The sequence below is a fragment of the Cucurbita pepo genome, chromosome 7 (genome assembly GCF_057944985.1).
Source record: "Cucurbita pepo subsp. pepo isolate OVF chromosome 7, ASM5794498v1, whole genome shotgun sequence".
Lineage (NCBI taxonomy): Eukaryota > Viridiplantae > Streptophyta > Magnoliopsida > Cucurbitales > Cucurbitaceae > Cucurbita > Cucurbita pepo.
In genome coordinates, this window is record NC_141804.1 from 392,722 (window position 1) to 417,370 (window position 24,649).

Genomic DNA, 24,649 nt, shown 5'->3' on the forward strand with positions numbered 1-24,649 from the left:
CTTATAAGTTGGGCCAAGTCCATTATCATAGAATAACTGCCTTCCTATGGTTAAAAAAATTCAAATGGAATTTTCAAAATAATAATAATAGAAAAATAAAGGGTTTTTATTATTATTTTTTATAAGAAATAACAAAGTATGTTAAAAGAACCAAAACTCTTAAAAGAACTCATGTTTGTCTGTAAGGACCATCCCGAAAAAATGGTAGGTCAAAAGATAAAGTCAAATCCCGAAACTTTGAATATAGGTTAAGAGTGGATGAATGGGACATTGGTGCATGGACCCACCACCCACGTGACAAAATGACAATATTACCCTTCGATCGACATAGACTTTTTCCTCGAATTATTTATTTTTAAATTTTAAAGCTAAGAAATGAAGAGGAAATGGAAAAATGAACTTCCTCTAACAAGTTTCAATTCTCAAGAAGGCAACCTTTTCCATTCATTTGGATTATATTATTTAAGAAATATCTTATTGTTTGCGCAATAATGTTAAATATAGCTTTGCACGATAGGATAATGTATCAAATGACAACAAAAACAAAGACAATAGCATGAAACTGTGGGCTAACCTTCTTTTAAGATTCTCTGAGTTCTAAGAAGCCAAGAACTTCTTGAACCATTGAACCGAGTCCTTGGGGTATCTCTTCAGCTTGTCCTTGTAATCAACATAGTAAAGGCCAAACCTTGAAGTGAAACCAGCAGACCACTCCCAATTATCCAACAGAGACCAAGCAAAGTACCCTTTCACATTGCACCCATCTTCCCTACAGTCCACACAACCAGATTTTGCATCTCAGAAAACCACAGAACTAAAATTGCCATTGACATTTGACACTGATGAACAAGAACATGAAGAACTCACTTGATGGCAGCTAGAAGGTTTGTTAAGTAGCCATTGTGGTATCTGATCCTTTTCTCATCCTTTAATGCTTCTTTGATCGGTTTAGATTGGTCATTTGGATCGTCCATCCCTGTTATAAACCCGACAACAGCGAGTTAGATCTTTACTTTTTGGAAAAAGTTCTGTGTTTCGAGCTGTGTTTTACCATTTTCAGTGATGATCACTAGTGGATTTCCATAGTTGTTCTTGATGTAATTCATTAAACTTCGCATCCCACTAGGAACTATGTATAACCATATAGAATTTGCCTGAAAGTTCATAAACAAAAAAATTGAGTTACTAGTGTTTTTGTCTTCTGATTTTGTCAAAGATTAGAGCAGCAGCACCCTACCCTTTCTGCAATGGTTTTCAGCCCTTTGAATGCTGCATAAACAAGAACAGTACCAATGGAGAGAATTTAAGAAGGGAAAACTTCAAATTTGATTCAGATATGTCTAAATTATTCAAAAGAGGTGGTGTTTATAGATTAAGGATTCTTACGAACTGTGAAGGCACCAGAATCAGCAATGCTGTCATTCAGAACAACACCAATAATGTTTGTGCTGTTGTGATAAGCGTAAAATGTGGTGTAGTGATTTATGCCAACGAAATCCAGAGATCCTTTCACTAAAGCCGACTCCGACGCGGAAAACGTCGGTAGCCGCCCTCCAACTCTGCTTCTCATGGAGCTTGGATATTCACCAAATATCAACGGATTGAGAAACCTGAAAGCGAATGAACTTAAATCACAACATGATCTCCAAATTGGCGAAACTGAAAACAGATTGTTTAAAGAAATCACCATCCGAGCTGAAAATCTTGAGCTCTTTGTGTTGCTTGAATGTCATCGGTGGAATTCGTACCTGGTACGAACCAGATAACATCAAGTGAGATCCCAATCACTCCTCCCTGGCTTTTCTGCAAAAATCCCCAAATCTCACACCATTTATCATAATATTCCACAATCTCAAACGAAATCAAACCACAAACAGACAGAATACCATCTAACCGATACGAATTTCAATAAAAACCTCATTCAGGATTCTTACCTGGTACTTTCTCCTGTAAATATCGGAGACAGCGGCGTGCGATAGGAGAAGATTGTGCGCAACAATGTAAGGCTCGGTTGCAGAGTTGCCATTCCGACACTTAAGATGGAGAAGGATGGAGCAGCGGCCCGGCGCATGAAGGCCGATGTCGTAGCCCTGTGTAGCGAAGGTATGCGGTTCATTGAACGTAATCCAATTCTTCACTCGATCGCCAAACTTCTGAAAGCACGTCTCGGCGAAAACCGCGAAATCTTGTCTGCAAATTTGAAAGGCGGGAATTGAAATGGAGGAATGAAGAATTAGGGTTAGGGTTAGGGTTTACGGAATTACATGATTTGGGGGCTGAGCCAGCCAGTGTATCTGTCTTCTAGGGCTTGAGGAAGGTCCCAATGATAGAGAGTGACATAGGGTTCGATTCCTGGTTCAACCAACCGTTGCAGAAGTTGAAGATTTAGAAAATGATCATGAATTTATAATCAAAGAATACTCTCCAAGGCCTTTTGTGGGAACACAAAGCAAAGTCATAAGAGCTTATACTCAAAGTGGACAATATCATACCATTATGTAGAGTCGTGTTCATCTAATATAGTATCAGAGTCATGCCCTAAACTTAGTCGTGCCAATAGGTTGGTAAATCCCCAAATGTCGAACAAATGACTCCAAAAGAAAAGGAGTCAAGCCTCCTCGAAGGCATAGTAAAAAATAACCAAAACTCCAAAGGAGTCGAGCTTGGGGAGGCGTACTTTGTTTGAGGGGAGATAATAGGAATGATCATGAGTTTATAATTAAAGAATACTCTCTCCATTAGTGTGAGACCATGAGAGCTTATACTTACCTTGAGCTAACAGAGCATTAATGAAATCGTTGTAATGATCGACTCCAGCTTGGTTGATCTCTCCGCTTCCATCTTACGAAACAAAAATACGTCATATATTATATTTTTATTAAGAGGTCGAAAGTTGTAATCCTTAAAAAAAAGTATTACTTGGAAAAATCCGAGACCAGGCAATGGAGAATCGGTAGGCGTCCATACCCATATCCTTCATAAGTTTAATGTCTTCCTGTTTCCATTTTAATATTATTATTAATTTAATTTAGTTTTTTTTTTTCTTCTTCTTCTCAATAATTGATATTAAAGTTATAAATATTGTTACCGGATACCGGTGGTACTGGTCCACTGCCTCATCTGCATTACTAGAATCAATCACCTTCCCTGCATCATTTCATTATTCACAATATTACTAAAAATAAAACCTTAATTTATTTATTTATTTATTTCAGGCGAAATATATATAAACTCCTCCATATTTTTAATGTGTTGAATATTTTTTTTATAGTTTAATATAAAAATATATTGTATTAATTGAATAAAAAAATATTATATGTTTTAATTTGATAAAATGTGCGTAATAAAATTATAATCGATAGTCGTTTGACACATTTTTTAAATTTAAATCAAATATTATGATGGTAAATTTTTAAATGAAAATAACTTTTATTAAATACTAAATTAACTCAATTAAAAAAAACTAATAAAAGGGTAAATATAATTAGCCTTTATGTTATTTTATTTATTTATTTTTCACATTTTCCTTAAAATTACAAAATAATAATAATAATAATAATAATAATAATAATTACCAAATGAATGGGAAAATGTGTCCCAAATTGTAGGTCCTCTTCCGCCCTCCTTGATAGCTCCTTCATACTGTGAACCATAATTGATAAATACTCCACGTGGTTTGGTATTACACACTATTTATAATTATTCATTTAAAAAAATTTAATTTATAAATATTAACATCCAAATAATTCATAAATTAGGAAAATAAGGATAAAGTTTAATTTATTATTTATTTTATTTTATTTTTTAAATAAAAAACTTGTGACAATTAGTTAGTTAGAACAAAAAAACGGAACCTGAAAAGCAGAGGAGGCCGTTCCGAAAACAAATCCGCTCGGAAAACCGCTTCTGGAAATCTGCGCCGAACAGATCTGAATCCCTAACACCGCCATCACCACCGCGACGCCGATGCCTACGGCGGCGCCTCTTCCTCCGGCCACCATAGCGCAGAAACAGAGGAGAAAAAAGAGGAGTGGTTTCGGAATTCGAATCGGAAGTGGAGTGAGTTTGAGGAAATCGAATCGGAAGTGACGGTGGTGGAGACGGCGGCGATGGTGACAAAATGGCGTAGAAGGAATCGCCTACTTTATAAAAGTTGGGAGCGACATTGGCCTTATGGGAAATCCAACTCAGGAGAAGTCGCCCAGTTCACACTCCTTTTAAATTTTGATCATATATGGTAATATTTTTAATTTTCTATTTTTTCTTTCCATTTTTGCACCTCGGCCACCACGTATTATATTTTTAGATAAATTTTCAAATAATATAATATTATATTTAAAATAATGACGACTTAACCAGCTAACATGGTTAACTTCCGTAAAACCGAGATATTCTTGACCTTTGCTTTCATTAGCGTTCTTCTTGGGACAATCAGTTTAGCTATTTCTATCTCAAGTCAATATTCCTATCTCGAGTTCGGTAGGATTCTGGTAATATTCCTATCTCGGTAGAATTCTGGTAATATTATTGTTAAGCCTTCTGTAAATATTTCCAAATTAAAAAAAAAAAATATTAAATAAAAAAATCCACATGTTTAAATATAGTTCTTTTCGGCTTAATCCAGACCAACGTCCTAAGCATGTCAGGTCACGTCGAGTTTCCGTAATATTGGTTTTTTGTCCAACATTCTAACGGATTTCAGTTTTTAAAAGTAATTATGACACGTCACGTCGAATTACCGTAATATTAGTATTTTGTCCAACATTTTAACGGATATAAATTTTTAAAGGTAATTATGACACGTTTATGAAGGAATATTAAAATTATAAAAAAAAGAGTATTTTTTTTAATTGGGTTAATTGAAAGAGTTAATTATCCAGGTCTAAAATATTAGGTTAACATAAACTATATTTTAAACTTTTGTTTTTAATTTTTTTTATTTTTGTATAAATAATTTTGTGTTAAAAATATTTAAATTTTTAGTTAAATTTATAAAATAAAAATAAAGATATAAAAACTATTTTTTTGGAGGGTAGAATTTAGTTTAGTAAGTATTTTAATTTATTTATAAAAAAGCGTATATATATATATATATATATATATATATATATATATATATATATATAATATTCATTTTATTAATATTTTCAAGGTATTTTCTGTAGAAAGGTTTAAGAAGTTCATCTTCATCAATCAATTCCGACGTTTGGGCCTCTCCTTCTCTAGAGACGAGCAGACGGTGGGGGCAAGCAGCCTGAGATATCCAAGGCAATCAAGGTAAGAATCGATATTTCTCTGTGGTTTCATCGCGCGGCCTGGTTCTATTGGCTTAGATTCTCTTAATTTTGTTTAGGAAACTTTTAATGATTTCTCTCAACGCGAAGAGAGTTCAATTTGTTGCTATTCGTCGATAGATTGAGTCACATGTTTATAAATTATGAGAAGATTTGAATTTCCGGAAGCCTGAATTTATTGCCTCTAATCTTCGGCTTTTTGTCTGAAAAATTGAAGGTTCTTTTATCTCAAGCCTTTTCTTCTCTGAGATTTCGTTATTCCACCTATTGTTTGTTCTATCAACCGAACTTCATTTGAACTACGGCCTCAATTTAATTCGTAGAACAGTGACAAATCCGACAATAAAATTTCGCTTATTTTATTCTGTTCTTTGGATCTGAAAGAGTAATCTGAACCTAGTTCTGTTTATCGCTTGCTTCTCTATATTCTGAATCTAGGTAACTTCCCTGTCCTCTGTGTATTTCTTCATTTAATTTTGTTCGGCTGTTCAATGTAACTGATAGTTATTAGGAAATTAACGAGTCCAAATCTTAATTATTGAAAGCGAAGAACGCCCTAGGGTGGTGACCAACTGCATAAGATTTAACAAGTTATATTTGCAATCAAACGTAGTAGCGTCAAATGGCTATCTGGTGAGATTAGTCGAGGTGCACGTAAGTCAGCATGAACATTCTTGACTTCATGCATGGAGTTCGACTCATTGTCAGGCTTCTGTCTATTTTTACTTGCATTTGCTGCATCCTACAAAGTTTTCTTATAATTTGTAGTATGAATCATATGTTATTTGTGTAAATTCCTTGATCATTTCTTTTTAATGGTTCTAGCTATGTTATGGAATTATCTTCTTGGATGAGAAACAAGTACTGTTCCTCGTAGTGTTATTGATATTTGTTGTTTTTCCTTTGATTATTAGCAGTTAGAACCTTTCTGCTTTGAAATCTTTGCCTACAAGCTCAATTTTCTCCATAAAATGGCATTGGTTGTGGTCTGTGGCCAGCCATGCAGTGGGAAGTCCACTGCGGCACTCTGCTTAGCTGAAGCTCTCAAGGAATCAAATGTAAAACAAGCTGTAAAGATAATCAATGAAACTTCTTTTCATCTCGACCGCAATCAGAGCTATGCCGATATGCCTGCCGAAAAGAATTTAAGAGGAGTTCTCAGATCTGAAGTCGACCGATCTGTATCAGAAGACAACATTGTCATTGTAGACTCTTTGAATAGTATAAAGGGTTATAGGTACGAGCTGTGGTGTTTGGCTCGTGGAGCAGGAATTAGGTACTGTGTTCTGTTCTGTGACGTGGAAGAAACACATTGTAGGAAGTGGAACGACGAGCGGCGAGAGAACGGAGAAGCTAACTATGATGATAAGATATTTGAAGATCTGGTGAGAAGGTTTGAGAGACCAATTAGTAGGAATAGATGGGACTCGCCATTGTTCGAGTTGTTGCCACATAAAGATGGAATAGAGAAATCATCTACTGTCATTCGAGATGCCGTATCATACTTGACAAAAGAGGTCGACTCGAAGTCGAGGGATGTAAAGATCTTACAGCCAACGATCGCGACTCGGAGTACTCGATTATCGGAGGCAAATTCTTTGTATGAGTTGGACAAAGCAACACACGAAGTGGTTAATGCTATAGTAGAAGCGCAAGGCCAAGCAATGGGAGGACCTCTGAATGGTGTCCCTCTGGGTCAGGATTTGCCAACCATCAATATTTCAAAGTCGGTCGGCCTTCCCGAGCTTCGGAGGCTACGGAGAACGTTCATTAAACTAACTGGGCAAACTAGTTTAAGTGGACCACCGCCACCTTGTGATGCAGCAAGTGCTAAGAGGATGTTTGTTGACTATCTGAATAGGGAACTGGGGACAGCTTGAACCAGATTAACCTGAATGATACTCAGAGTTCCTGTTTGTTTTGGGTTGAGTTCAACAATGTTTGTGATCGAGGAGGGTTCAAATCTTCGATCTTTTCGTCAAGATTATATGTCTTAACTAGTTGAGTTTTATTTTGGGTTGAGTTCAATAAATGTTTGGGATTGAAGAGGAGGGTTCGAATCTCTGACCCTTTCGTCAAGATTATGTCTTAACTAGTTGAGTTTAAGGAACTTGGGTGTGTGTCTTTGTCGAAATGAAATGGTCTTTATCTTTTATTATTTCTTTTTCCTTAATGGGTTAAGGGCAGGGGGTTCCGTTATTATGCCAACCACCCGAACTTCTTATAGAATGAAAATCAGTTTAGCCTAAATTCAAAATCCATGAAGAATCCTCTGATTCTGATACAAATGGCCTTTATACAAATGGCCTTTATATTTACTAGCATGTTACTATTTGCAGGGGCATGAATCAGTTTGATTTCAGGTTATAATATAGCTGTGAAGAGTAAACTTTCAATTTCTTCGCAAGCCAAGCATGAGAATCAAAACCATCCTTGCCTTGAATGGATTGGCAGTTTGTCGTGCCAAGTGTTTCCAAATCTGAGACGACACTGTTGCTCGATCTCTCCTCCTATCTCACCTCAAACACCTGATCATTTCAACTCGACACAAGCCGATATCTTGCTTGACATCATAGCAATTAGTAATCCAATAGGGCATTTCAAATCAGAGACGACACCATTGCTCAATCTCTCCTCCTATCTCACCTCAAACACTTGATCATTTCAACTCGACACAAGCCGATATCTTGCTTGACATCATAGCGATTAGTAATCCAATAGGGCATTTCAAATCAGAGACGACACCATTGCTCAATCTCTCCTCCTATCTCACCTCAAACACCTGATCATTTCAACCCGACACAGCCGGTATCTTGCTCGACGACACTGTTGCTCGATCTCTCCTCCTATCTCTAGTGGTCATTTTCTCCCCAAACCTCTGAAATATATCAGCCAAATCAACCAACCCAACTTCTCTCAACCTATTCCCCACCTCTCTAAACATCACCACTCCCTCCTCATTTGAGTAGTAATGCAAAAACTTGTTGTAATCAAACCTTGGCACTTCAAGCCCTCTTTTCATCACTCTCTCCACATACTTTGTGGCCTCCAATGACTTCCCAAACTTCACCAAACCTCCAACAAAAATGGTATCAAAATTCACCAATGGATCCAATCCCTTCCTCCCCCTTCTCCCTAGATGTCCTTGCAACAACATTACATATGTATGCATTATAGGCTCACACCCTCTTTCAATCATTACCCGAAAAACTTGTGTCGCTTCACTTGCCCTTCGCAGCCTCAAAAGCCCCTTAATCATGGCATGATAAACACTCAAATCAGGATTCTCAATTCTTCCCATTATGTTATAAGCTTCCCTCCTCCTCCCTCTAGCTAAAACCCCATAGATTAGTGAAGAATGTGCTGAATTATCAGCTTCAAACCCTCTCTTAAGCATTTCGTCGAACACATTATAGGCCTGCCTCATCTTGCCTTTGTTGCATAGCCATTCAATCACAAGACTATAAGTTGAAGGAATCAAATCATTCATCCTGTTTGATCTCATTGCCTGAAAAAGCTTCAAAGCTTCATCGAATTTGTTGGCCTTGAAAAGAACATTCATCATCTCCTCCACAGCTTCCATTTCAGCCTCGAACCCTTCTTCCACCATTAAGTTCCAAATCTTTGAAGCTTCAATCACATCTCCCACATCGCAAAATCCCTTAATCAATAACTTGTAAGTAACCCCATCAGCCTTGATCCATTCCTTCAATTTCAAAACCAGAAACTTAGCCTCATCCACAAGTTTACAGCCACACAATTTCTCAACTACTTTGTTCAGAGTCACTAAGCTATAACCAAATCCATATCCATTCATCAAATGGAAAAGCTCCACACATTTCTTCAATTCCCTTGCCGCCGCCAGCGTTCTCAGAGCAACAACAAAGGTCTTATCCGTCACCAAACGCCGCCGTCCCATTTCCTGAATCAAATCCCACAAGAGATCGATATTTCGAGATTTTCCAACAATATCAATCATCTTGTTGAAAGAGACCGCCGTGTGAGTGAAATTCGGGTCGGTTTCGGTGAATTGGAAGAAGCAATAAACGGGTCGCCATGAGAAAGGGAAGGTGTTGCAGACCTGGAGGAAGAATTCGTGCGAGAGGTTGAAACTACAGGCGCGAAGTTTGGAGTGAAGCCTGAGATCGGAGGAGTTCTGCTGCTGATATAGAACGGTACAGACGCGGCGGAGGTGTGTCGGGTCAATTGCCAATCCAATGTTGTTGTGGGGGGCGGGGGTCGGTGGCGCCGCCGTGGGGTTGATGGAATCGGAAGTCAAGGAGCTAAAACGTTGGTGAAAGACGAAGCTAAATGGGAACTTAGTGATGATAATATGTCGATATCTGACGACTGCCATTTTTTGGGCTTGGAAGAACAATATGGAGATGAGTTTAGGCAGCTCCAATTTAAACTAGATGAACAAACCAGATTTCGAGGGAAGGAAAAAATACAAAATAAAAATGGAGATGCAGGGTATCGAACCCTGTACCTACCATTTGAGCTACATCCCCGAGTTGCTAGAATAATAATATTCAACAGATATTTTAGGTCATAAACAAATCAATACAAATCAATACAAGAAAAAATGGAGATGCAGGGTATCGAACCCTGTACCTCTCGCATGCAAAGCGAGCGCTCTACCATTTGAGCTACATCCCCGAGTTGCTAGAATAACAATATTCAACAAATATTTTAGGTCATAAACAAATCAATAAAGAAAAAATGGAGATGCAGGGTATCGAACCCTGTACCTCTCGCATGCAAAGCGAGCGCTCTACCATTTGAGCTACATCCCCGATTTGCTAGGATAACAATATTTAATAGATATTTTATAGTTTTGTAGGTCATAAATAAATCAATACAAGAAAAAATGGAGATGCAGGGTATCGAACCCTGTACCTCTCGCATGCAAAGCGAGCGCTCTACCATTTGAGCTACATCCCCGATTTGCTAGGATAACAATATTTAATAGATATTTTATAGTTTTGTAGGTCATAAATAAATCAATACAAGAAAAAATGGAGAGTGAAGATAGTTTAGTTAAATCCTCTTTTTTCCTCTTTTACATACAAAAAAAAAAAAACATAATTTAACCGATAATTCAAGGTCCATAAATACATCAATATAAACATAGCTCTTGTCAGAATATGAACTTGGAGAGTGAAGATAGTTTAGTTAAATCCTCTTTTTTCCTCTTTTACATACAAAAAAAAAAAAAAACATAATTTAACCGATAATTCATGATACTTAAATAAAATATATTATTCGTCAGCAATTTTATTTCTTAAATGAAATAAATGGATAATGTTCTTAAACAATTAAATTCATGAATATTTTCCATTTCTCGATAAGAAAGTTTGAATCTTCTAGTTGTCATTTTTGTAGAATGTACTAAAAGAAAAAAAGCATCTATGAAATTTTGTCAAACTATAGGAACTATTTATGAAATCTTATCGGATCAATTCGTTCTTTTATCTAATTTTATTCAAAAGGAGGCTCAAATCACATTGCTTAGTAAGGTACTCAAAATTGGTGAAGAAGAATTCTTTGCTAAACAAGAGATCACAATCAAGCATCTTCACTCTTTCCTGGTCAAGCAGAAGTTCGTGCATTAGCCTAACAACATTGAAGAACCAAGGGTTATTATTGATTCACTTGAAATGCTATAACGTTTTAATCCGAAACTTCACCGACCTAAAGTTCTCAAAAAGAAATGAATTTGATATAAATAATATCCGAATACCAAAGTTTCCCTCCACGTGCCCTCTGCAAAGTAAACAGTTTGATCTCGGAAGGACGAAAGAAAGAACCTGTTCGTGCTCCGTGGAGAATTCTTGACTTGTACCATGAGAGAGTTTTTCCAATATTGAGAAAGAAAGAGAAGACCCGTATACCTGATCATTAGAGGCTGAATCTTGGATCTATATTTCTAAGGTTTCATCTCCGGATGCTTTTCTTGATGCATCTTCTGAAACCTGATGCAGGAAGTTTCCGAGCAACCTCTGATCCAAAACCATGTTGGGAACCTAGCAGAACCAAAGCTACCGAGTTAGTTATAGAGTCAGTTATAGACACGTAAAGCGTATATATCGAGAGCAAAAAGAGACAGAGCGCGTGCCTTGTCCCCAAAAAAAATCTTTGTATTATCAGCAATGGCCTCGATGAATTTAAGCTCAAGAAACTGGGGTGTAAGCTTCAACTTGTTCGCTTCAGCTTCTCTTAGAACACTGATAAAAGGATGAAAAGACATAATGTCACTCACTACACATTCGGTTTCTAAAACTGCATTCATTTCAAATCGAGGTGAGGTTGGAAAAGCGAAAGGAGAGAAGTACCGGTAATAATTGGCGTCGGCGAGGCTTTTTTCACGAGCAAGATAGATGTGGTTATCAATTTCTTGCTGCCTCCTGGAACTCTCCTTCTCCATTAGTTTCTGTTCCATGAGGATCCTGCTAACGTTAGCATTCTTCTCAGCTTCACTGATTGCCATTTTTTTGTTGGTTTCTGCCTCTTTCTCCACCACCCTTTGTCTCTCTATAGCAATTAAAACCTATCCAAGTATGTCCAAGATTGCATAGCATTAGAATTAAGACGAGCAGTAATCTGTATCGATGTCGATCCATATAGACGTTTTTGGAATTGAAAGTGTAACCATGGTTCTGAACCAAGATATGTAAGATTATGAGTATGCAATGATGCTCTTTCATACGTTCAACATATGCTTTCAAAACTCAAACAGAACAAGAAAAAGGTTGTTTTCCAATGTTAGAGATGCACCTTTGTACGCTCCACTTCCATGTCTTCAAAGTTCTTTCTGATAGAATGTGGGATGGTGGGCTTTGTTACACGAACACTGATTATTTCAATACCTGGAGCATAACGTGTACAGTCACCTTGGAGGGCATCTTTCATCTTTTCATCAATCTGAATACGAAAAACAGTCACGGATCATTGATGCGAAAGAAATGCTCGATGCCAAGGGAGAAAAGTATCTACGACGAATTTATGAAAACATCTGCTTTTAAAGCCTTGAATGGATTCCTTGAAAGAATCCACAGCTGAAGAACAGAAAAATATACTTGACACAAATGACTCAACAAGTAAGGCAGTAAGTTAATAGCTAGAATATACACTTAGCATGTTGCTCGTATCAGCTCTGCAGGATGCTTGTGTGAATAGAAACAATCACAAAACTACGCAAGGTTTTAAAAGAACACATTTTATGTTCCTTTTTTTACGTACCTGATCGAAAACATCAATATAAACTTGCTGAAGACTGTGAGAGCTACAAAACTGATTGATTTCATGATGAATCTTGTCATATATCCATATGTTATCATAATTCACACCATAGTGGACCAGGGTTTCATGCACATATTCTTTGCGGAGGCGATTGACAACCTGAAAGCAGCATCCTTATGAACTAAGATGAAGAATGCGAAAATCTAACATCAATTATTGGGAAGGAATTTCCTAGTAATTTCACCTCGATTTTCTCGAAGTTGATCATTACACCCCCCTTAGTACCACATGGAATATCCCTAACCTGCATCAAGGACATCAATTAGGACCTCTTCAAAATATTTGAAATCCTGAAATTGGCATTAAGAATTTTTTGTCCCCAATGAAAAATATTGTAATGCTTATATCATCATAGTAATTGTAAATAAATCTAATTTACTTGATCAGTCTGGAGGGTCACTTGAACAGGCACAAACTGGGTTAACAGAGGCAACTTTAGATGGAAACCTGAAATTTTGACATGAATAAAGGCAGTAGGACATATGATCTGTATAACCATGAAAAATTGGGCGGAACGGAGAGACTTAAACCTGGATCCGTTATTGTCTTCAGAAGGGCACCTCCTCTCCAATATACCCCCACATGACCTTCTGGTACTTGGTGTAAAATAGATAAGTTACTTTTGAAGTTTGATTGAGATGGAATCAGCACCTGCATGCATAAAAATGCAGTTATGCAACCACTAAAATCAACCAGATCAAGTACAATGATCTCAAAATTGATACCATTTCTTGACCAAGTTGTGCCTGTAACAAGACTTGCATAGCTAAAACACCCAATAAGTAAAGAGGTTCAATTTTTCACTTGGCTGATTGCCAAAATAACACTAATAGTGATCCAAATTCTCGTTTATTTACCAAGCATAGTAGACATGCCATGTCTGAAACGTGAAATTTGTCCTGTTTTGTAACAGCCCAAACCTACTGCTAGCAAATATTGTCTGCTTTGGCCGGTAAAAGCCCGTAACGTATCGCCGTCAGCCTCACAGTTTTAAAACGTGTCTATTAAAGAGAGGTCTCCACACCCTTACAAGGAATGCTTCATTCTCCTCTCCAACTGATGTGGGATCTCACAATCCACCTCCCTTGAGGGTCCAGGATCCTTGTTGGCACACCGCCCGATGTCTGGCTCTAATACCATTTGTAACAGCCCAAGCTCACCGCTAGCAAATATTGTCCACTTTGGCCTGTTACGTATCACTGTTAGCCTCAAGGTTTTAAAACACGTCTATTAGGGAGAGGTTTCACCCTCTTATAAGCAATGTTTCGTTCTCCTCTCCAACCGACGTGGGATCTCACATGTTTACACAAACTGTTCACTGTCTGCTTAAATTTGCTGAACCTTTTTTCTTATACTACAATTTGGTCAAATTTTCTCAACTATTTCTTTGATAGCCACGACTGTTTCAATCATACTGCTAGAATATCAGAATCACAAGACCACTACGTGACAGAAGATAAATCATATGTTCTTCCTTTTCTTTAAAACAAAATTGATAATATACGATTGATGGCAACAATTACAGAAACTTGTGCAATAGACTCCACATCTATCTTAATCGATGGATAACCTCTTCGTAACTTCCACATATGACACTGAATATGAGTTTAAGACAAGTAAACAACCAATTACACAATCAAACAGTAGTAGTTATGAAAGTATCACAAATCCAATAAACAGATTCTGAAGTACATGAAGCCGACCAACGAAGTGCGAAATAAGCGAAGTATAACTCGAACTTATTAACTTTCTAACTCCATTTCGCAACGATGACAACACAGAAAACAACAACAACAACAACAGAATAAGCGCATTCAGCTTGGACAAAAGCCTTTGACCTCAGATAAACAAAAACTAAGCCGTAACAAAATGGAATTCAAAAAACAAAACCACGAAACCTAGCGCGTTTTGCAGTTCAATGAGGAAGCGATATGATACCATGGAAAATATGGCGATGAAGGAGGCGAAAACAGTGAGTACGGATGAGAAACTGCCGCCGGATTCTGAAGAACGAGGCTGCGGAGATGGTGGTCGCAGTGGCTGATTACGATCCATGGCGCGCTCTCACTCTCGAAAAAAATGAATCAAATCAAAATCTGTGATATGAATTTCTAACCTACCAAGCTTTCATATTGTATGATGAAATCAAATTAAATAATGAATTTTTTTTTTGGCTCAATTTGCAGTCAACAGCGAATTTGTAGTCTTTTTTTAAGGCTCAAGTCTGTTTGATGTTCATCCTTCCATCTCCGTCTCGGTATATTTTCCATTTTTCTTTTCGAGAATTACTAATATTGTATTTTAAACATCTTTAATTTCTTTTATGATTTTTTTTTTAATTTTTAATTTTAACCTCAAATTTCACTATATTCCCAAAATATCCTTGAAGATTTTTTCATTAAAAATTAACACGATAATTAATTTATAGAAATTAAAAAATAAACAAAATATTTACAATATTGTACATTAAATTGACGTGACAGTTAATTCATTAAAATTAATTTCATAAATTTTGTAAATAATTTCGAATTTAAATGATAATAATTATATTTTTTATTTTTTATTATCAGTTTTCGCATTAATTTCCACCTTTTATTTTAACAAAAATAAATTATGTATTTCTCAAAATATTTTTAACTAATATCCTTAAATTATTAAAAGATTATCACTAATATAATTTTGTTTAATATAACTCTAAAAGTATAAATATTTTAATCATTGAAACAGTGACTCATTAATACGATTTATTTTTTTATTTTATTAATAATGTATTGGGATCTATAAAAAAAACACAGATTGAGTTATTAATGTTTTAAACATTAATATAATAAATTTAAACATAGTTTAATAGATCGATACATTTTAATCATAAATTAAAAGGTTGAATGTGAGTACTAAAACTGAGGCGAACAACCAAATGGTGCTTTACCTGCATGAACTGATTAGTCGATGGTTCAGTCAATTCAAATTTTCGTCCTTATTTGAGATCCCACGTCGGTTGGAGAGTATAACAAAAACATTTCTTACAAATGTATGAAAATCTCTCCCTATCATATGCGTTTTAGAATTGTGAGACTGATAGCAATACATAACGGGTCAAAACTAGCGGTGGGCTTGAGCTGTTACAAATTGAATCATTGAATCAGAACTAGGCACCAGCCAGTGGGCCAGAAAGAACACTAGGCACCAAGGGAGGTAGATTGTGAGATCCCACATTAGTAGGGTGTGGAAACCTCTCCCTAGCTAGCAAACGAGTTTTAAAACCGTGAAGCTGGCGGCTATACGTAATGGGCAAAAGCAGACAGTATCGGCTAATAATGGGCTTGAGCTGTTACAAATGGAATTAGAACTAGACACCGGACAGTGTGGAGATCTCACATCAGTTAAAGAAGGAAACAGTGTGAAAACCTCTCCGTAGCTGTAACGGCCCAAATCCACCGCTAGCAGATATTGTCCTTTTTGGTATTTCCCTTTCGGGCTTCCCCTCAAGGCTTTAAAAGTCGTCTGCGTTATAAAGGGTGGTTTGTTCTCCTCCCCAACCAATGTGAGATGTCACAATCCACCCCCCTTAGACACCCAATCGATGTGGGACCGCCCCCAAATTCACCCCCTTTGGGACCCAGCGTCCTTATTGGCGGTGGTTTGTTCTCCTCCCCAACCAATGTGAGATGTCACAATCCACCCCCCTTAGACACCCAATCGATGTGGGACCGCCCTCAAATTCACCCCCCTCTGGGACCCAGCGTCCTTATTGGCACACCGCCTCGTGTCTACCCCCTTCGGGGAAGGGCAAGAAGGCTAACACATTGTCCGGTGTCTGGCTCTGATATCATTTGTAAAGACCCAGATCCAGTCCTCTTTGGACTTTCCCTTTTGGGCTTCTCTTAAGGCTTTAAAACGTGTGGAAAGGTTTTCACACCCTTATAAATGGTGATTTATTCTCCTCACCAACCAATGTGGGACATCACAATAGCAGACCCATTTTTAAACCATGAGACAAAACACCCATACATAACAAACCAATGCAGACAATATCTGCTAGCAATGAACCGACTTAAAAGCTCAACTAACCAACACAAACATAGCTCAACAGTAATAAACCTGCATTTATTCCCGAAAGCTCAAAGGTTCCCGACACGCGTCATAACATTCACAAGCCAAAATAAAATATTAAAAAGAAACTAATAATCAAAAAGATATTTACTCATCATATTCAAGCAAATAGTTGGCAGGTAGTTCATCAGTCTATTCACACCTATATATATATATATATATCATTATTAAAGTTGGGTACCATGTGTTTTCATTCCATTTTTTGTCCCTTTCCATGTTACCTTCCATTCCCTTCACATATATATGATATAAAAACTATATAATAAAATTAAATACAAATGTTTAACAATAGTAACACATCCCATAAACTTTATTATAAAACAAATTAACAATGAAAAAAGAGCATAATTATTGATTAGTGGTTGCAAAAACCCCCCATTAAATTAAGCAAAATACAGCCTCTAATAGATACACAAAAGGTGAAAAAAAACATCCAACAGGATCAGGTTCCCATTCCACAAATAAGGAACCATATTCTCCACCCACATCAAACAACATTACAACAAAGATGTCACAATGGCTATGAACAACAACAACATGTTACAGCCTGCTGCTGCAATGGCAGCGCTTCCATCCATGCTACTCCCGCTACCACCGAGCCCGACCCCGCCTGTCGGGCTTATCCCGCCCCCGAACACCGAGGGCGGGGTGATACCTGGGGTCATGGTTGAGGGTGGTGTGATGCCTGGGGTCATGGTCGAGGGTGGTGTTGTTGATGGGTTCGTGATTGTTCCTGGCGTCGTGCCCGGGACGGTGGTCGACGGGGTTCCTGCGTTGCTGAAACAGAGAAGAGGGAAATGGGTGTTGAATTGTTGAATTGTTGAATTGTTGATTTGTTGATTTGTTGATTTGTTGATTTGTTGATTTGTTGATTTGTTCATGTCATTGTCACTCATGGAAGCTTTGAAATGGTAAATTTTGTCATTGGATGTAAAAACAGAGAAGAACAGCACATAGATAAGCATAGAAAGAGACAGTAAAAGTGAAGGATAACTTTCATCTAAACAGGATTAGGAAAGTTTCTAAGGTGAAAAAGATGAACAGCTATGAACAAAGCCAGAAGGGAATTGGATTCTTAAATGAACGCCTTCTTTTATGCTATCAGGCAGCAGATTCTCACTAAAATCAGTTCAAAAAGTTGAGGAAAAGGTAATTTGAGCAAAGAAACAAATGAAAATGCATGAGTATCAGCCACTTTCCATTAGAGATATGAACAATTCTTGAAAAACTATGAAGAACATGAAGATGGTACCTGGGACTTGAAGGATAAACACACCCAGAAGCTCCAGCTGTTGAAAAAACACAAGAAAAACAAACCCAACAAAGATTAAGCAACAAAAACAAGGCCATTGATGAAGAACATGAGTGGAAAATGATATGAATCAGTGATACCAGGAGGAGACTGGCTAGCCATGGCAGTGCCTGAAAAATCACAGCTCCCTTGGACTTGACCCTTGCGCTGAAAGTAGCTATTAACAGCATAGCTACAATGATCTTTGACAGTATTAGGCTGAAAACAAACCCCATTTTGAAGAATTGGAGAACAATCGGCTCCAGCTCCACAAGCATAATCCAGTGATTTTTGAAGGGCTTGGTCGCTTAATCCATCTTTACAAACACAATATATAGCATCTAAACAAGATTTAAAACAAGGGTTAGTGGAATTATTCGATTTTAGATGAAAATCTTCAAAGGGTTTAAGCGATTCTTGTGTAAAATTCCATTGAAGTTGCAGACAAGCTTGAAGGAACAAAAGGGTTACCTGAATGAGAGGTGAAAGCCATGAACATCAAGGAAAAGAACAAGAGAACCGCCATGGATGAACACGAACTCCGAGAGAGAACAGAACAGAGAGCTGTGGCGAAGCAGAGAGAGAGAGAGAGAGGGAAGGGAAATAGAGATTTCTAGTGGGGAAAGAATGTGGAGGCGGTGCCTGTGTGTCACTATTCACCTTTTTTTTTCCTTTCTTTTTCTTTCTTTTTCCTTCCATTTCCCTTTTGTTCTATGAGATATTTAGATTCTTTGCATCCAAAAGTAAAACATTATTAGCTAAACAAGAGCTAATTTGGATTATGGGTATGATAATCAGCATAATTTGGAGTTGAAAACCTAGAATTTTGGTAAATGGGTATCAAAATTTGTGGTTTAGAGATTGAAAAACTTCAATTTTGATAGCTAAAAGCTATGAAATTGGTCCATTTTGTTGGTAAAAATGATTGAAATCAAGAACACGAGTGTTGTAAAGCTGGGTTTTGCTATCAGAGATGATTAAGAACAGATATCCTTTTGGATCATCCATTAGTGAATGATACCAATCTTAAGGTAAAATGAAGCCAAAATGATCAAAATGGGCAAAGAATGAGAGGAAGGTTTGAAATTTGTGGTTGCTTTGATATCACTTCACTTTATTTTGGGTATCAGTCTTGTAAAGGTGGTTGTAGTGATGAATGGAACGTGGAATTCTATATTCCCTAGGGATTATAAACCCACACATACCACCTATAAGCGTTCGTCTTAAAAAACTAGCTACGGAACTAATATAATGAAAATCGACGAGTATTAAAGTTAGTAAAGCAGTAGCTACGAAAGTTTCGTAGACTACTCGAAGAGATGAGATTCTAGAAAGAAAGCTTTATGAGAAAAAGGAAGAAAAGTATGGAACTTTATCTCGAACGTTCCACGATTTGTCATGTATTTTACTTTGTTGTACATAAAAGCTAGTGGTTTAAACTAATTTTTATGAATGTATAAGAAATAAGTTGCGTGGATTCTGGGTTTGGATCTTTCATACTGTATAAGTATAACATCCGAGTAAATGAGAGGTATGAATGAACCGAGACAGATCCTGGTGATGGGATGACTAAGAAAAAGTTTAAAGGAAATAAAAGTTACTATCTATGCCAACAAAGTGCACGTTCCTTTTCAATTGCTCAATCATGGTTAAGCGTGTTTTACTTGGAGCAATTTTGTGTTGGGTGACCTCTTAAGAGTGAGGACAAGGCATGTTCGGGACCACGAAGTGCCAAATCTAAATTCTAAATTCTGGGTATGAGTCGTTACAATAAACCTAATAGTCAAGGGATAATCGTGTAAATAATCGAGGGCATAAAAGGAATGAGTTCAAGTCACTGCCGGTACCTACTTTAGGACTTGATACCCTACAAATTACCTTAACAACTAAATGTAATAGGATCAGTAAGTTGTTTTCTGGTAATAGTCGAGATGTATGCAAGCTGACCTAGAGACTTACTGTGGTAAAAAAAAACGGTATAAATAAAGTCAATTAATAGTATTTAAAAAAATTATTAAAATATAAAAATTATTAACGGAAGTAAAAGTTAATGGTAAAAAATTAATAATAAATTTTGAAATTCAAGGTTAAAATGATTTTCCCCCTAAATCTTGATTTTTTTTAAAAAGAATATGCAATAAATGTTATTTTTACAATTTTTAGGAGAAGAAGATATTTATAAAAGCTATATTTGCAAAACTAACCTTAGTTCTTTGTTTTCCAGGACAAGGAGCATGCCTCGGGGAACGGGCACGGGCAGTGGGATATTTGGATATTTAGACTTGAAATTTACCATATTACCCTTCTAAACCTGGCCCCCTGTGGATGGCTTCTTCTCGTCTCTATTGCTCAAACGTGCCAAAACCCTAACTGCTACTGACGCCATTTCTTCTTCCTCCTCGCTGTGAAGGCCATTTCTCCAGCTTTGATGCTCCATTCATGGCGTCCAAAATGGCGATTCTCTCTCGAACTCACACTCTAATCAGAAACTCGAACCTCAACAATGTCTGCTCCTTCAAGCCCATCACCACCTTCACATTTCTCTCTCAAGAACCTCAGGTCGCCAATGAACCTGCGGACGTTCCTTCAACTCCACTTCCTCCGAATCCCGCCTCTGGTAGCCCTCTTTACAACGAGAACTGGCGCAATCCGATCCCTAACGCTTCTATGACTCAGTCTCTGATCCCCCTCGGATTCCTTAACCAATCCCCCAGTTCTCGAATTCAAGCATTGTCTCAAACGCTCGATGTCCAGAGCTTGTTGAATGTGTTTGCTGATTGGATGGCTTCCCAGCGCTGGGATGATATGAAGCAGTTGTTTGAGTCTTGGATTCGGTCGCTGGATAAGAATGGCAAGCCTAATAAGCCGGATGTTAATTTGTATAACAATTATTTGAGGGCGAACTTGATGGTTAATGCCACGGCTGGGGAGCTTCTGGATCTAGTGGCTCAAATGGAGGACTATGCGATCTCACCTAACAGTGCATCATTCAATTTGGTATTGAAGGCGATGTACCAAGCTAGGGAGACTGAAGCTGCCGAAAAATTGGTTGAACGGTTAGATTTTGAATCATATTCATCATTCAATTTTCAACAGATGTGAAAGTCTTCAACTGCTTTTGTTCCTCTCTGGATTAGCCTCTTTATTGTTGCTTGTTCGTTAGGATTTAAAAGTTTTACATTGTTTTGGGTGCAGCGTTGATCCTTGTAACTTGAATTATGCTTTGAAGTTACTCATACGAAAATGGGAAGTTTGAAGTCTTGCGAATATAGCGTAGATTGATAATAGTATTTATAGAAGGTCCTTCCTGCAAAACTTGATGATAACAGAATACTGCTGAGTGACAATAATGGTTGTTTCGTGTGAATATCTGCACAAGATTTCAACTTTCAGGGAACATTACCCTATACGTTTAGTTATTGATCTTGATCTCATCCTGTTATTGGAGATTAACTTGCAGGATAGCAAACTACCAGGCAGAAACATGAATTTAGTTGGCGACCGAGTATAAACTTGTGAAACTCTTCATTGTCATTTCTTTTTGTATGAAAGCTTGTCCCTAGATTTGCACTGCACTTTGCCTGATTTACTATCAAATGCACTCTTTTATAACAGTCGATTCAATTAAGCATATGTTCTAACATGAGCATAGTTCAACTGCTATAGGGCATGTATCAACCAAAAGGTTAAAGAGATTCAAATCCCCCACTCCATGTGTTGTAAAAATAAATAAGCATATGTTCTCTACAAGAATAGCGGCCTTTATCAAAACTAAAACATTGTTGTCACAAGTTCTCATAGTTCAGTTTGAATATGGTAGCCTTTAAACGTTATTTTCTTTTTTGTTATCAGTATGTTGCAGACAGGAGGAGAGTCAATGCCTGATGATGAATCATATGATTTGGTAATTGGAATGCTGTTGTCAACGGATCAGATTGATGCTGCCTTGAAATATATTGATTTGACCTTAAAATCAGGTCATATGTTGTCGTTGAAAGTGTTCACTGAATGTGTGCGGAGCTGTGTGAAAAAAGGCAGGCTGGACACATTGGTGTCCGTAATTGATAGGTGCAAGGTAATAAACCAGTTCAATTAATGGCTAAGAACATAGTTTTTTGCTTATTGCTTCATTACTTTTCTTGTTGGTGTAACAGGCAACTGTTCAGAATAAAGCTCTTTGCCCAACATGGAACTTGTGTAATTATATTGCTGAAGTAGCAATGCAAGAGGATAATAGTAAACTAGCTTATTATGCTCTAGAATTTATGGCCAGATGGATTGCTCGGGGTGAAAATGCGAGGCCTCCAGTTCATCTTTCAGTGGATGAAGGAATAGTTGTATCTGCTCTTGGAACTGCAGGTAGAACCTACAGCTCTTCTCTTTTAGATGCAGCTTGGGCCATTCTAAAGCGCTCATTGCGACAAAAGAAGGTCCCAAATCCCGAATCTTACCTTGGAAAGATTTATGCTCTTGCATCATTTGGGAATCTGCAGAGGGCCTTTACTACCCTACATGAGTTTGAAGAGGCTTATAGGACTTCTGATGATGGAGCTGCTGAAGAAATGTTTTCCCCATTCACTTCTTTATATCCATTAGTTATGGCATGCTCTAAGAAGGGTTTTGAGACCCTGGACACGGTATGACCTTTTACCAGTAAAAATTACAGATTTGCAATTTCCATTTTCTGTTTATAAGTAATGTAGTATAAAATCTAATATGGTACATGCATTTTTTTTTATTGGTCCAGCATTGTTTTTACATTATTCAAATAACAAGAAATGATTGATGCTTTCTGCAAAGTTCTTATATATGACCAGGACATGAAGTGTTTCAGTAAAATTTAATCTTAAATTACTGTTCAAACAAGACATTCATATTGTTTAACTTCAGCAGTCTAACTTGAACAATGAACTTTCAGTACCAATATGATGTGGTTGAGGACAGGTGGAAAATACACTTTTTAAGAATTGAAAGTAATTAAAAATTGCAGTAGCTTCCTTTGACAGGGCCATGTATGGGCTCTTATGGATAATAAATTGTGTGGTGGAGAATATTAACTATGATAACTACGATATAAGTCGACCAAAGTACATATAGTGCAATTGTCTCGCTCACATGACATGCACTCAAAAGGTTTATGTGATGTGTTTCATTGACTAGATGCCTAGCATGCTTCATTTCCTGAAATGTGATATTCATTAACTAAATTTAGAAGTTCATGGTGGCTATGTAGTTTTATTTCCTTCCTTTAATTCATCAGAGTTACCATTCTAATATTCTCTCCTTTGTTAGGTTTATTTTCAACTGGAAAACTTGAGCCGTGCAGATCCTCCTTACAAGTCTGTTGCTGCATTGAATTGTGTGATTTTAGGCTGTGCAAATATATGGGACCTCGATCGTGCTTATCAAACATTTGAAGCAATTAGTTCCAGTTTTGGTTTGACCCCCGATATCCATTCATACAACGCTCTGATGTACGCATTTGGAAAGCTAAAGAAGGTCAGTCTTTAACCTTTTATACCTCTCCCTTATTCACGCACATAGACACATGTACAATTAACTGCTGAGATTCCATGGACTGGACCAATATTTGATGGATGAAAAAAAGATTAACAAGCATTGTTTATGGGTTCGATCGCTATGATTTTGGTGCAAAGGGTACCGTATGCATAGTGAAGCATTACTTATTCTCTACATGTTCTTATGGATATCACACTTATTTTGACCATATAAACTGAAAATTTTGCTGACTTACTATGGCCACTTTGTAGACATTTGAAGCTGCAAGGGTGTTTGAACATTTAGTAGGTTTGGGCGTCAAACCAAATGCAACATCATATTCATTGCTTGTCGATGCTCATCTCATTAACCGAGATCCCAAATCTGCTCTCTCTGTAATTGATGATATGGTAAAAGCTTTGTTTTAATTAACTTGTATATATTTGTATATTTGTGTTTCCTTTCATGATGGTGCTAATTACATCACAAAACATTCTTGGAAGGTTATTGCTGGATTTGCACCTTCAAAACAAATGCTGAAAAAGGTGAGGAGGCGATGTATCCGAGAGATGGACTACGATAGTAATGATCGGGTGGATTACCAGGCCAAAAGTTTCAAAATTCGAATGGGAACAGAGAATCGCAGGGATATGCTGTTCAATCTCGATTTCGGCACCAATTATGTTGCATAGGTAACTGCTACAGCAGAAACAATATGCGCAAACAAAATAATCCAAACATAATCATCATCTTCTTAACTAAAAGCTTAAGAATGGTGCACTTTACGGGAATTTTAAAGTTGATCAAATTTAGTTTGATATTTTGCAGGGGTACACTCCTACTTGGAAAATCTGAGCTCTGCGCTAATTGGTATGCCAAGCCTGCCAAAGTTTCTCTTCATAAAGAAATGTTGTCCTATATTTGTACATTATTATTAGTCTACGAATTTTAATCTTGGCGGGATGAATGTTAGGATTATGCCTTTTTTTCCCCCATTTTAGATTCTAATATATTTGTTTGATGTCTTCTGAGGAAATTAGAGAAGCAAAACTTAGTTCAGTAGTTTTGATTTTGGTGAATAATATGGCCAACTCGAATTAATGATTATGCCTTGGTCAGCAGTTTTCGACCTTTCGACGACGATATGTAG

General features: G+C 37.2%; 6 protein-coding genes and 3 non-coding genes across 19 annotated transcripts; 2 read left to right on the forward strand and 7 right to left on the reverse strand.

Moving 5' to 3' along the window:
- Nucleotides 1–419: 419 nt before the first annotated feature.
- Nucleotides 420–4,271, reverse strand: LOC111798011 (beta-glucosidase 40). The gene is made up of 13 exons (XM_023680950.2): nucleotides 3,855–4,271; nucleotides 3,576–3,642; nucleotides 3,089–3,147; nucleotides 2,920–2,995; nucleotides 2,770–2,841; nucleotides 2,265–2,352; nucleotides 1,935–2,190; nucleotides 1,688–1,803; nucleotides 1,387–1,610; nucleotides 1,238–1,269; nucleotides 1,052–1,154; nucleotides 868–976; nucleotides 420–769 (listed from the first exon to the last, which is right to left on the reverse strand). The coding sequence occupies exons 1-13, from the start codon at nucleotides 3,999–4,001 to the stop codon at nucleotides 598–600; spliced, it is 1,521 nt and encodes a 506-aa protein (XP_023536718.2). The 5' UTR covers nucleotides 4,002–4,271; the 3' UTR covers nucleotides 420–597.
- An 854-nt stretch (nucleotides 4,272–5,125) lies between these two features.
- On the forward strand, nucleotides 5,126–7,452 carry LOC111799048 (protein KTI12 homolog). Of its 4 annotated transcripts, none has more exons than XM_023682435.2 (2): nucleotides 5,126–5,277; nucleotides 6,212–7,452. In XM_023682435.2, the coding sequence occupies exon 2, from the start codon at nucleotides 6,266–6,268 to the stop codon at nucleotides 7,172–7,174; it is 909 nt and encodes a 302-aa protein (XP_023538203.2). In that variant the 5' UTR covers nucleotides 5,126–5,277; nucleotides 6,212–6,265; the 3' UTR covers nucleotides 7,175–7,452. The 4 variants fall into 4 exon arrangements, with proteins under 4 accessions (XP_023538203.2, XP_023538202.2, XP_086981427.1 ...); XM_023682434.2 differs by having other exon boundaries at nucleotides 5,128–5,277; nucleotides 6,209–7,452; XM_087125301.1 differs by lacking the exon at nucleotides 5,126–5,277 and adding an exon at nucleotides 5,492–5,511 and having other exon boundaries at nucleotides 6,209–7,452.
- Nucleotides 7,453–7,709: 257 nt separating this feature from the next.
- On the reverse strand, nucleotides 7,710–9,789 carry LOC111799049 (Pentatricopeptide repeat (PPR) superfamily protein). Its single transcript, XM_023682439.2, has one exon. It carries the CDS (start codon nucleotides 9,649–9,651, stop codon nucleotides 8,086–8,088), a length of 1,566 nt encoding a protein of 521 aa, XP_023538207.2. The 5' UTR covers nucleotides 9,652–9,789; the 3' UTR covers nucleotides 7,710–8,085.
- Nucleotides 9,790–9,880: 91 nt separating this feature from the next.
- On the reverse strand, nucleotides 9,881–9,953 carry TRNAA-UGC (transfer RNA alanine (anticodon UGC)). The gene has a single exon. It is a non-coding gene; the product is annotated as a tRNA-Ala (tRNA).
- Nucleotides 9,954–10,017: 64 nt separating this feature from the next.
- Nucleotides 10,018–10,090, reverse strand: TRNAA-UGC (transfer RNA alanine (anticodon UGC)). Its single transcript has one exon. It is a non-coding gene; the product is annotated as a tRNA-Ala (tRNA).
- A 75-nt stretch (nucleotides 10,091–10,165) lies between these two features.
- On the reverse strand, nucleotides 10,166–10,238 carry TRNAA-UGC (transfer RNA alanine (anticodon UGC)). Its single transcript has one exon. It is a non-coding gene; the product is annotated as a tRNA-Ala (tRNA).
- A 506-nt stretch (nucleotides 10,239–10,744) lies between these two features.
- LOC111798017 (uncharacterized) lies at nucleotides 10,745–14,856 on the reverse strand. 8 transcript variants are annotated; one of them, XR_002815645.2, is made up of 11 exons: nucleotides 14,535–14,855; nucleotides 13,127–13,247; nucleotides 12,976–13,043; nucleotides 12,781–12,840; nucleotides 12,537–12,695; nucleotides 12,072–12,218; nucleotides 11,630–11,844; nucleotides 11,413–11,521; nucleotides 11,189–11,320; nucleotides 10,989–11,058; nucleotides 10,745–10,882 (listed from the first exon to the last, which is right to left on the reverse strand). XR_002815645.2 is itself a non-coding variant. In XM_023680961.2 (10 exons), the coding sequence occupies exons 1-9, from the start codon at nucleotides 14,649–14,651 to the stop codon at nucleotides 11,216–11,218; spliced, it is 1,101 nt and encodes a 366-aa protein (XP_023536729.1). In that variant the 5' UTR covers nucleotides 14,652–14,856; the 3' UTR covers nucleotides 10,745–10,882; nucleotides 11,189–11,215. The 8 variants fall into 8 exon arrangements, 4 of the variants coding, with proteins under 4 accessions (XP_023536729.1, XP_023536728.1, XP_023536727.1 ...); XR_002815644.2 differs by having other exon boundaries at nucleotides 10,745–10,910; XR_002815643.2 differs by having other exon boundaries at nucleotides 10,989–11,320.
- A 2,134-nt stretch (nucleotides 14,857–16,990) lies between these two features.
- On the reverse strand, nucleotides 16,991–18,656 carry LOC111798427 (PLASMODESMATA CALLOSE-BINDING PROTEIN 1-like). The gene is made up of 4 exons (XM_023681557.2): nucleotides 18,472–18,656; nucleotides 18,102–18,341; nucleotides 17,962–17,998; nucleotides 16,991–17,486 (listed from the first exon to the last, which is right to left on the reverse strand). Exons 1-4 carry the CDS (start codon nucleotides 18,524–18,526, stop codon nucleotides 17,207–17,209), a joined length of 612 nt encoding a protein of 203 aa, XP_023537325.1. The 5' UTR covers nucleotides 18,527–18,656; the 3' UTR covers nucleotides 16,991–17,206.
- Nucleotides 18,657–20,386: 1,730 nt separating this feature from the next.
- On the forward strand, nucleotides 20,387–24,639 carry LOC111798425 (Tetratricopeptide repeat (TPR)-like superfamily protein). Its single transcript, XM_023681555.2, has 7 exons — nucleotides 20,387–21,056; nucleotides 21,853–22,075; nucleotides 22,155–22,637; nucleotides 23,293–23,499; nucleotides 23,772–23,909; nucleotides 24,003–24,191; nucleotides 24,328–24,639. The coding sequence occupies exons 1-6, from the start codon at nucleotides 20,440–20,442 to the stop codon at nucleotides 24,189–24,191; spliced, it is 1,857 nt and encodes a 618-aa protein (XP_023537323.2). The 5' UTR covers nucleotides 20,387–20,439; the 3' UTR covers nucleotides 24,328–24,639.
- Nucleotides 24,640–24,649: the final 10 nt, after the last annotated feature.

What these genes read in the sequence shown, in the direction of transcription:
- LOC111798427 (XM_023681557.2), bottom strand. Translation starts at nt 18,526, where the DNA reads ATGGCGGTTCTCTTGTTCTTTTCCTTGATGTTCATGGCTTTCACCTCT. An exon ending in GGCTTTCACCTCTCATTCAG is followed by an intron (nt 18,342 to 18,471) that starts GTAACCCTTTTG and finishes AATCTTGTTTAG; the next exon opens with ATGCTATATATTGTGTTTGT. An exon ending in GGCTAGCCAGTCTCCTCCTG is followed by an intron (nt 17,999 to 18,101) that starts GTATCACTGATT and finishes TTTTTTCAACAG; the next exon opens with CTGGAGCTTCTGGGTGTGTT.
- LOC111798017 (XM_023680961.2), bottom strand. Translation starts at nt 14,651, where the DNA reads ATGGATCGTAATCAGCCACTGCGACCACCATCTCCGCAGCCTCGTTCT. An exon ending in TCATCGCCATATTTTCCATG is followed by an intron (nt 13,248 to 14,534) that starts GTATCATATCGC and finishes TTATGCATGCAG; the next exon opens with GTGCTGATTCCATCTCAATC. An exon ending in TGACCCTCCAGACTGATCAA is followed by an intron (nt 12,841 to 12,975) that starts GTAAATTAGATT and finishes TCCTTGATGCAG; the next exon opens with GTTAGGGATATTCCATGTGG.
- LOC111798011 (XM_023680950.2), bottom strand. Translation starts at nt 4,001, where the DNA reads ATGGTGGCCGGAGGAAGAGGCGCCGCCGTAGGCATCGGCGTCGCGGTG. An exon ending in CACATTTTCCCATTCATTTG is followed by an intron (nt 3,148 to 3,575) that starts GTAATTATTATT and finishes GAAATGATGCAG; the next exon opens with GGAAGGTGATTGATTCTAGT. An exon ending in TTCTGGTGCCTTCACAGTTC is followed by an intron (nt 1,270 to 1,386) that starts GTAAGAATCCTT and finishes TTGTTTATGCAG; the next exon opens with CATTCAAAGGGCTGAAAACC.
- LOC111798425 (XM_023681555.2), top strand. Translation starts at nt 20,440, where the DNA reads ATGGCGTCCAAAATGGCGATTCTCTCTCGAACTCACACTCTAATCAGA. An exon ending in GTTTTGAGACCCTGGACACG is followed by an intron (nt 22,638 to 23,292) that starts GTATGACCTTTT and finishes CTCCTTTGTTAG; the next exon opens with GTTTATTTTCAACTGGAAAA. An exon ending in TCTCTGTAATTGATGATATG is followed by an intron (nt 23,910 to 24,002) that starts GTAAAAGCTTTG and finishes CATTCTTGGAAG; the next exon opens with GTTATTGCTGGATTTGCACC.
- LOC111799048 (XM_023682435.2), top strand. Translation starts at nt 6,266, where the DNA reads ATGGCATTGGTTGTGGTCTGTGGCCAGCCATGCAGTGGGAAGTCCACT.
- LOC111799049 (XM_023682439.2), bottom strand. Translation starts at nt 9,651, where the DNA reads ATGGCAGTCGTCAGATATCGACATATTATCATCACTAAGTTCCCATTT.